Consider the following 11,050-nt stretch of genomic DNA (forward strand, 5'->3'; position numbering starts at 1 on the left):
AAGGATGTCGACGTCGCGTATCCACTTCGGTCGACGGGATGTCTAGGATCTCTAGGAGTTTTGAGTTCTGGTCGGTCGTGCGCCTGAGAGGAGCCTTCCGATCAATCTCTCTCGATATCAATTTTCTGTCGGCTTTTATACTAAGTTATAACAAACAGTTCGACTGTTTGTTGACCTTGCGGTTATTCCGCGCGCGGTTGTTCGGCGTTTTCTTGTTAGTAATTGTTTCGGATGTCGTGACGCTTTCCGGATCGTCACATGTTATTTACTATTGTTTGAATTTTCTCGATAATATTATCTCCCATTTCTTCGACCTTCTAATTTTTTAATTTTTTTTATTAATATCTAATCTGTAATTAAATTTCGAATATTTCTTTTTATTGGATTTTATAGTTAACATGCCTTTCAATGCTTTTACGCTGTTAGAAAGTTAAAATATGTATTATATACTGTAGCAATGTTGATTTGAAAAAAGTATTCCATAATCGGTTGTGTGTTACTTTATATGTTACGTTCATATTATTCCGATTTGATAGTTCGTTGGAAAATTATTTCAAAAGCACATTTCTGGCAAAACACGATAGCGTAACAAGACTAATATGTGTCTACTTGTTATAAATTTCATGTTTCTATATGTACACATTTTCAAGTATTTCACATTTAAGGCTTCTGTAACTCGTTATTGGAGTTAACGACAGTTTCGTTATCGTTGCGCAGCTTTTCTACGGTATAGAAAAGCTGCAAAACTGTCGTTAATTCCAATAACGCGTTACAGAATAGGGCTACTGGCTAATCAGGCGAGAAGTCCGCGTTGACGGTGGCGACATAGTCATCAGTGGTAGGAATAAGAACTTTGTCATCGTATGTATAAAGTGAATTATGTATATGTGTATGTGTGTGTAAACAGCCACCTAAATTTTTCCGTCCGAATCATGGTGTTATTACTGACCGTAGTGCTTACATATCACACATAACACAATTGCGGAACTGTGAAAATTGTCCGGATACTGTGCTTTTTGGAATATTTTAAGTATAGTAATACTTATTCTATCATATTCCATACCGAGTCTCACAGCTGATCTCCTGTCAAAATAAGCCGATTTCCACGCGTATATTTTGCAGTGTTGTAAAGGTTATTTCGGGAAAAGAACACTGTCCGGAGCATTTTACGAGTGTGTAAGATCGATTGCAAGTGTCATTTTGTTAATATATCTTTTTATTTAGCAATGATTCGGACGCAAATTAGGTGCAATTTCTCGCTTCTGACGTCATCAACCAATATGGCCGCGGTGACTAGCCAGGAGCCTTAAGATCTTATCATGATGATTTGTTGCAGGGCATCAAAAATAAAGAAATAACAACCAAGTACGATATCGTAACCGTGAAATTATTATTATTTTCTTACAATATCTATCTCTTTAATGTTCTGTTCTTGAGCTATAAACCGTCATTCGTGTTTGTACATGAAAGTATCCAAAAAGACAAAGCACTGTTCGACACTTGGATATTTCTCTTTCGCCTCTCACACTCGTTCATACGGGCCGAAGCTTTCCTCACGTGCGCTTCTTATCTATTACATCTGCATCATTTCTTTTTGTTTCTCGTAGAACCACTATGTGGATTAATGAACACCGGCGGTGCTTTCAACGATCGGTCGATCCACACAATGAACGCAGGTTGTTCTTCTTCCTTTTCTTATTTATTATTTGGCAGTGCGAAACAACCATGCTCTCTACCGCTTCCTCCTCGCTATGCAATAAATCGAGTCTTGTCGAGTGTCGGATATTGGGGAAACATTACGCCAATCTCGACGGAGCGACGAGAAGTCGTTTCCTCGTGCAAACATCGTTTTCGCGTGAGAAAGAGATCTGACCCGTGGCGAAGGACATTTCTCGTGGTCGGGGTCGCGCGCCGATTCTCGCCGCTTCGTCGGCAACGAGAGTGGCAAATAGTTCCCCTTTTTTTTCTCTATTCATGAATCCACAGGGCTCGTAAGGTAATCGTCAAGTGGGGCTCGCCAGTTTTCATCATTGTCTCTCGCGCGTATACCTCGAATTCTCTCTACACACTATAAACCATATTACTTTAAACTATGCAATATATTTTCCTACTTTTATACAAGTACAAGCAGTTCTCTAAACCGAAGCGATCTCGCGGGGTCGCGATCGAAATCATGTCATTGAATTGTCGAGAAATTCTCAATGCCGTAAAATAATTACGACTTACTCTTTTCTCGTTGCAATGTAGTCAATCGAATTAAAATAGACATATAGTTTTCGTACTAATAGTAGTAGTAGTAGTACTAGCAATAGCAGCAGCAGCAGTAGTAATAGTAGTAGTAGTAATAATAATAGTAGTAGCAGTAATAGTAGTAGAGTAATAATAATATATAAAAATTTTTCATCAAGTTCCCTGGAAGGAATCAACGACTAAAAGAAACATACCTATAATACTGATCCACACGGATTAGCGATCCCCCCCGAACATAAATTCAAAGCGGCCCTCGTCGCGATCGCTTGACTTCGTCACGCTTTTACATAGAATTTATAATAAATGCAAACACTATATCTGTAATAAGCTATATCTATGCACATATCTCGGGAGAGGAGTCTTTGTATATCGCGTTACACTCAATTATTTACAGCTCCGCGCGAGCAGCGGCGCGAGAAACGACCGACGAAAATTACGTTTCTCGATTCTCTATCCCTCCCCGCCGTCCGCCCTAAAATAATATCTAACGCGGCCGATTTCTCAATCGGTTTCTAGGTTCCCTTTATACATTTACAAGTGCTGTGTAAACCTGTATTGACACTCTACATCTCTTCGTACGCGACCCAGACGAAAACTGGAGAGCCGCCAGACGAAAACCGAGCCCTTCGCATTGTGACGTCTTTAATTCTCACTCGTTCTTTCCTTCGTCAACGCTATGTGAGATCCTCTAACCTATATATATGTACGTATGTATGTATGATGTATGTATATATATGTATATATATGTATATATATATATATATATACATATATACAGGTATATGCATGTGTGTTTGTTTATAAAGATACACCCGCGATTTCTCCAAATTGCTCGGAAATTCCACGCCGTTTCATCCGCTCTTGTATGAGTGATGTACTAGTTAATACAAATGACTTTGAAGCGATCAATATTACATTGCGCTTTGTGTTTTTCCGTAGAAAAAGTATATTTTGAAATGGATAAAATTTGGACTTGTTAGAACACAATCGAAAAATGAATGCAGTCTATAATTATATTACATCAAAATATCTACATGTTTTCGTGGATTTTCTTTTTTACTAATTTTCGAACGAGATGTTCGAGCATTTCGCGCGTATTTCTCAAATCTTCGCATGGATTTATCGCCGGGAAACATAAGGCTTGTCTGTGAAGAAGATATTTTGCTCACGCGATGTAATTATTTGATAAAATACAGCGATCGTTAGTTGTACGGTGTTTAAGAGAATCTCACAGCTAAAATTTCCTTTGTGTGTCCATATTCCTTTCGTCTACTATTCCCTAATTTCTTTTTTTGCAAAAATACGGTGCCCACCGAATTTCCGTCCTAATCGTTTTTTCTCATGCGTTCCCATGCACTCTTTACACATTTTCAAATTCCTTTTTATACATTTCGCGCCCATCGTTTCTTTGTTCTATGTTAATTACGATCACTGTTCCTTTCTCTTTCTCTCCTACCATTTCACACAAACGTTCACGCATGCACCGTCGAAAAGTAAATCTATGGCGAGTGTATACATGTACATTTATGTGTGTGTATGAATATATGTGTATGTATTTAAACAAAGCTCAATACAAAAAAAAAAACACGCGAAAGGAAAGAAAGAATGAGTATCCACGTGTTTCCTCGCAATATTTTCCTCCTTTCTTTTCTCCTTTCTCTTCTTCTAATGCTGATTGCAGACCTAATTAGATTACAGAACACTTTTACAGCATCTCTTCCTTAAATGTACGTTCATTATTCAGTGCGCGTAGCGTCGCATGGACTAAAGTTTAACTCTACAAAAAACGCACGAACATGTGTATAAAAAAAGAAAAGAACACCAGAAGAGGAACGGAAATAGTTGATTTCCGTCTCGTGTCGGACTTCGTGCACTAAAAAGCGTATACAAATCGTCTATATTAATTTCACATACGTCCATTTCCATCTTCTTCGATCCACTTCCCTCACTCTTATCTCACTCTCTCTCTCTCTTTCTTCCGCATTTACATTAAAAAAGTTACTATATCGATAATTTAGAATTGTCAGCAGGCCGATATAAACAATGTAAAAGTTTATACGAGACGTTACAGCTATGTGGTGAAGTCTATGTGATCCTTCTTTGAATATCCATCGTACTTACAGAGGGGAAAATTTGTTCATCGCTGCCGATTTGGACACGAATTTGTAAAAAAAAAAAAGGAAAAAAAAAAAGAAAAAACGCGACGAGCGAGGGTCAAGGATAGGATAGAAAAAAAGAAAGTATCTTGTAACTAAATGCAGTTCGTTCGATCTCAGCCGGCGAACAAGTACAAAATCTTAATCGCAACTAATTACAACACAAAGAGAATACGTTAGCGTAGAGAATACTTGGTGTCGGAATTAAACTCGCCGAACGCAATTGTGGCGGGCGAGCAGTCTAAGCGCATGTAAATTTCGCGCAGACTCAAATTAATTTAATAAAGCGCACGATTGCTAAAATGCCGATCGTTGCCCCATTCGTTCGAAGATTATAACAAAACTTAATTAAATTACATTTTTTTGTACCTTCTTCCGCGTGATTTCCATATTGCTGATTCGCTCGAGTTTAATTTTACGTCGCGAGAAATGGGTCGTCCAATTTGTTGGAAGGACCTTCCACAAGTGCTTTTGATCTCTCTCCCTCTACTATTTATTGCGTTTCTTCCATTCCACGAGATCAAGCGCGATCGGCCGAAGACGCTTTCTATCGTTTCACCTTTACTCGTGCGAGAAGTATCACGATATATATATAATAGCAACAGTATAATAATAATAAAGAACACACAAATCATTAATCTAATAGCTCCACTGAAAAATTTCTATTGAGATCTCAAGTAAGATTTCCGAAAAATTTCCTATATGAGATCTCAATTAAGATATATGAGAAAGTAATCATATCTCAATTGAGATATATAAAAAATAAAAAAGCTTTCCCTTTTCAAATGTTTTTATATTATGAATATTATATATTATACTATTTAATATTTATAATATAATCTAAAATTTTAAAAAGCAAAAGTTTTTCTATTTCTCATATGATATCTCAATTGAGATATCGTATAAAATAATTGAGATCTCATATTTTTCGGAGATCTCAATAGAAATTTTTCAGTAGGGAGAGCCTGTGCTTAACGCGCAGCATTATTTTGTATTAACCTAAGAGCTTTTTTTTAGCAAAATCGATCCGATTGCTCATTTCAAATAAATTTTTATTTTTTAAATATTTTCGCACCTTTCGCGAAACGATAATTTCTACCTCGTAACCAGAACGATGAATTGGATGGGTAAGTTTTCACTTAAAATGTAAAAAATGTTAGGTTGGTCCCTTTCGTGATCGACGCAATTTCGACTAACAGTCATATTTAATCGTACGAGAAATCTCGCGGTCGAAAAGGTGAAAGGACAGAAATCAGCGTTCGGGAAACGAAATCGCGCCACGAAAAAATAAAAAGTAAGCGATGAACATGAACGGCCGAGACACGACGAAGTATAAAATGTTGAGATGTACGAAGCGAGGATGAGTTTTCGAAATCTAGTTGTTGCTCACGTATCAACTGAAGGAGCATCAACTGACGAGCGATATAAAGATCTACAAGAGATCTCAATTACAATCGTTTGAACGCATATATTTTTTACTAAAACAGGTTTTCTGGATTTCTTCGTTACTTACACATCTAAAGCGCATTGCATATAAGTCTGTGTGTGTGTGTAATTAATACCATCACTACCTATCCTTTGCTTTCTAATTTTACTTTTACAGCTTGTCGTGTCTCGACCCGAAAGCGGGACGTGCCGATCACGAGGAACGCGCGGTGATTTCTCACGAGAGACCCCACGTATGGCACTGTCTCGGTGAAACCCGGATCGGTTTAAAGCGCGCGAAGCGAATTCTCGATGCGAAGAAGAAGAGAATCCAAACGGGGAGTCCTCGTATCTATCTATCTTTCCACAATCGTCCTGTTCTGTATGTCTCGTTGGCAGTGCCTCGCTTTTACGTGTTCGACGAAGTTTTGGCAGTGCACGACACATGAGCGCTCGGAGGATATCGTCGGTCTTGAGGAAGGAATCGCCGCTTAAGTGTGACAGATCGCAATTTTCTTAAAATTAAAAATAAATTACTTAGAGAGAATGAAGAGACGCGAATCATGGATTTCGTTTAAGCTTACATATTAACGAATATCGTAACAAGATGTCGCTCTGATTCGAAATTTTTGTTCTCAGAAAATTGTTCAGTAGAAAATTTTGAAGAATTAATTTTCCTCGTATTATGGCTGAACGATGTTAAAGTAAGAAGAACGACGATATGCACTCAGAGAAAATGAATCCGGAGAACGAAATGGTGGCTGCAGGTAGGCCGAGTATACACTTAATGTATATACTTAATGTATATCGTGTATACTTAATGTATATACGTTATGTATGCACATGTGTATGTGTATGCGAACAAAGAGAAAAGACCGACGAAGTTCGTTAGAAGCACGACATCTGACACGCATTCGTGCAAATAGAGACAAAGTATACGCTAAAGGCGCGCCGTTAAAAACGAGACGGAGCTGGCAGAGCGTGATTTTGGCAGTGACGCGTTTCGGTCTCGACCCGTCCATAGATAAGCGAGGATCCATCACCACCTTTGCCGCCGTGTGTATGGGTGTATGTTTGCGCGCGTTTATGTGTGTCGTCCTCGCGGGAACGCTGTGCTCGAAAATCAACGGGTACAGAGAGATATAGATAGCCTTCGAGTACTCGCGACAAGCTCGACCTCCAGCGGTGACGAAGGCAAGCCCACGGCTGCGAGCACGGTATCGTGTATATGCCGTTTCGTTTACGATAATTTCAACTAAGTATTTACATTTATATTTGCGGACACGCCACATCCTTGCGCGCGGTCGTTCAGAAAGTAGAATTGTCATCGAGTTAGAACGCGCATCCCGCAGAGCGTAAGTAACGACCACGACCATAACAACGACGACGACGACGACGATGACACGTTCTCAGTGCAGCCGCTCCCTTCACACATCCATCCTCGCGTCAGCTAGAGATCTATTTGATTATACACTTAACCATATCTTTATGATAATAATAAGAATAATTAATCGATTAATTGTCGTAGAGTTCTTAATTATATACAATCGTATTGGCAGTGTTTCTTAGCTGGTGTGTATGCATGACATTTTGTCTTTGTCCGTACCATCTATTTATTTCCGTGTGTCCCGTTAGATCCTCATCTATCACTCGCATTCGTACACGCTCTCGTACACGCCGTTCTCTCTTGTTAATCATACGCGTTTCTCTCTCTCTCTTTCTCTTCCCCCCCCCCTCTTTGATCGCATCAACACACACATACATCGATACAACACACGCAATCTTCTCCTCTTAATTTACACAAGGATCTTTATCCGCTACGTATATATACACACGCACGCCGTCGCGCTCCGCGCCGCCGCAACAGATAATCATAAAAGTTACTCCTTTTTTCTCTCTGCAAGCTGCGATACGGCTACCTACGAGCGTCGCGGAAGCGACGGCGTGCACTGCACATTGTTCGCTCTCTTTTTCTCAGCGTTCCTCTAACAACTCCGTGAGAAATGTAACACAGCCTTCGTAATTTACCCTTTTTGAGGGTAACAGCTCATCGGTTACGATCGTGCAGTGTATTGATCACACTCTTTTGATTTCTATTGCGGCTCGACTCGCTTTTCGTTTACTTGTAATGAAACAAAAAACGATAGATCGACATGAAATCCGACTTTCCAAGTCGATGAGTGTACATCAACACGCTGCGCGAGACTCAGCAGAAAGATAATAATAAGCGACGATGAAATACACGAGAAATCGAACATATCTCAGGCGCGGGAACGAAGCAAGCCCGACGCGCGTCTCGTTCCCTTCCTCTTTGCGCTCGGGCATGCTTCGGGCTTTGAGATTCTTTTCTTTAATTTCATTTTGTACACATCGCCTCTGCATTTCAAGATGAGGACATAATATTCGATAGAAATCTCGGTGGCGTGCATGTCGTCCGATTCTACAATCTTTCAACTTCATGCCGAGCTCTCACACAGCCTGAGAGACTGTCAACCCCATTCAGGGAAATAACGGCGGGTTCGGAGCAACATCACTCTATGTCTCTTACACTCGCTCTTACATTCTCCGTTCTCTCATACTCTTGCATTTTCACCTAACATACTCTTTCTCTTCTAATCTGATTTTTTCGTCTCTTGGCGCAGTCTTCGCTTCACGTTGTCCACGATATTCTTCCTCTTGCGTCTATCTCTCTCTTCGATTTCTCGTACGATAATCGACGCGAGTTTCTACCGAGGTGTACATCAAAGTAGACGCATCTCTCTTTCTCTCTTCTTTTCGCTCCTTTTCTTCCTCCTCTTCTCGGAATATCGTCGAAGATCTCGTTCGTCCCCAGGATTTGGTTCCCCAGAATCCATCGGTTCCCCGGAAGTGCCAAGGGCCGATGTTAGATATTAATTGAGTCCTAAGGCCACCAGAGTGATTATCTCCTTATAATTGTTAACTACCGTTTAAACATTTTATCTGTGCACTCTCTCAGTTTCCTTCAGCAAAAATCGAACGTAGACATACGCAAAAGCTTCTTTTTACCGTCTTCTTCCTTATCTTCTTGTTTTCGCATTTCTTTTTCCCTTTTAATTCTTGACTATCGTTACCGGTTCCCACCACATTTCTATCTCTTCCCTGGATCTTGATCGGCGAGAAAACGGTACAAAACGTATCCACGGTGAGGCACTTTTGAGGCCCAGACTTAGCTCTTCCGAGGCCGACGAGCTCCGAATAATATGAGATATTCGTGACAGAGATCCGCATCCAATCAGCTCATTGGTGCGTTACCATCGATGAATAACGAAGAGTAAATGTCTCGTTGTGGTCAGCAACGGCTCTCGTTTGACTCTAAACGGGAGATGGATTTAACTAGGATGATCCTAAGCTCCCTTTCGCTCTTCTTTTTTTCTTAATCTTTCTCTCTTTCTCTCTAGTTCCTCCTCGAGATTTTCCCAGTTGTGTGTTCCTCTATTCTTATTGCTACTGTGCTACTTGGTTCGTCCCGAATTATAATCTCTTTCACGCCGTCTCTCAACTGACTGTGATTCTTATCTTAGCTGGCTAATCGATCTGAATCCATGTAGATTGGTCGTCCTCCTAAATTAGGTAAGTTATCTTATAAACGGTCTTCTTCCTCTTCTTTCTTCTCCTCGATACATTCAGGCTTTAGGTCGCAACTTGCGGCGGCCCTTGTCTTCACCGACCAGGAAACGTATAGACCGTACTACACATCGGTAGTATTTTGTTCTTCTCTGGTTTAGGTGTCAGCGCGCTCGTTAGGTCAATCCGATCCGGCCGACCGACATTATCACGAGTTCTTCACCGGTTTTCGGCGCTGCTTCACTCGCATCGTCGGCATTTGAGCGCTTATCGCGGGATAGAGAGCCAAACTCACCTCCTCCGGGTTACTAGCGGCCACATTGCGGATGCCTACGTACTTCGTGCTTTGTACTTCAGATTCTAGTACCCATTCATCCGGTACTCTGTGGAAATACCGAAAAACGTGAGTTACGGGAATGAACTTGAAAATGCGAGATACCTCGTTGTCGTTTATTATACGGACACTTACATGTTCTGGGGATACCACCGTAGTAGTACCTTTGTCTTGCCGTCCATCTCGACTCTCCTCATTAAAATCTGAAGAGGAAAGCAATATTATTAAATAAACCATTATATATATTAAGACACGAATGCAAATAAATATATATTAAGACAATGTATGACTCTTTGCGTGCAACTTACTTGACTAGTTAGTGCCATCGAGTTCCCTGGCGTTTCAGCTAGTCGCCCTTGCGTCCTCGATGTCTCTAGTGCCAATAGCCTGTACTGCAAACGTTCCATCACTCCCGAGTCAAAATAGTCGAAAACCCTTGCTGCAAAAGATACCGAGATATTTAACAACGCGCAAGTGAATATGCCTCGTAAAAAAAGTTCAGTAAAAATTCGTGAATACCAACAAAAAGAACTTGCGCGAGCAATGACGAAACATTAATATTTCACAATAAGCACGAGGAAAGAGAGAAAAGAAAAGCTACAATCGTCGGAAAGCGTTAGGGCCTATTCATACCTTCGCGGAAAACAGAAAAGCCGAAGCCAATCAGAATTCGTGCCGGTGATCAGGTTATAGTCAAATAGTTTCTACTTTTCTACAAGCATGAGTTCTGATTGGCTTCTGTTTTTCTACCAAGGTAGAAAACTTTTTCCCTTACTCACCGGACCAAGGTTGTCGCCTGTATCTGAGTTTCTTGCCGTTCCTTCTGACGAGCTTGCCGCCATTCTCGCAACTGCGTTTTCCGGTGTTGCCGTTCGTTTCCGGCTGATTGAAATGACCATTCACGTGCCTTTCGAGAGCGGTCTGCAAATGAGAAGAATGCGCACACATTGTTAATACTTAAGAATTCTCAGACACGAAGGGACTCAACGGCATGTTGCGAGGACTAGGCTGTTACCTGAGAGCTGAATCTGCTGCCGCAACCGTCGACGATGCATCGAAAAGGTTTATTGCCACCATGAGACAAAACGTGTCTCTCCAGCCATCGTCGGGAACACGAAGTCCTTCCTTGTACTTTGCACCCTTGCCACTGGCAGACGAAGTTATCGACGCCAGTTTGCGTGTTGATGTGCGCAGACTGTAAAAAATGATAATGCACACAATTATATAATGTGTGTATATGTATACTCGATATATATATATATATATATATATATATATATATATATATATATATATATAT

The 11,050-nt window shown here is 40.5% G+C and overlaps 1 protein-coding gene across 1 annotated transcript in view; it reads right to left on the minus strand.

The window, feature by feature from the left end:
• Positions 1-1,366: 1,366 nt before the first annotated feature.
• LOC116843591 overlaps positions 1,367-11,050 on the minus strand; it is a 228,256-nt gene continuing 218,572 nt past the window's right edge. Inside the window, exons 5-9 of the mRNA XM_032814098.1 lie at positions 10,766-10,945; positions 10,530-10,671; positions 10,059-10,189; positions 9,886-9,953; positions 1,367-9,799 (exon numbers count right to left, since the gene is read on the minus strand). Coding sequence (XP_032669989.1) covers positions 9,625-9,799; positions 9,886-9,953; positions 10,059-10,189; positions 10,530-10,671; positions 10,766-10,945 — 696 coding nt within the window. The 3' untranslated portion in view covers positions 1,367-9,624. The remainder of the gene's footprint in view (positions 9,800-9,885; positions 9,954-10,058; positions 10,190-10,529; positions 10,672-10,765; positions 10,946-11,050) is intronic.

This window comes from Odontomachus brunneus, unplaced genomic scaffold (genome assembly GCF_010583005.1).
Source record: "Odontomachus brunneus isolate Ranch 3 - 2012 unplaced genomic scaffold, Obru_v1 Obru_scaffold_034, whole genome shotgun sequence".
Taxonomy (NCBI): Eukaryota; Metazoa; Arthropoda; class Insecta; order Hymenoptera; family Formicidae; genus Odontomachus; species Odontomachus brunneus.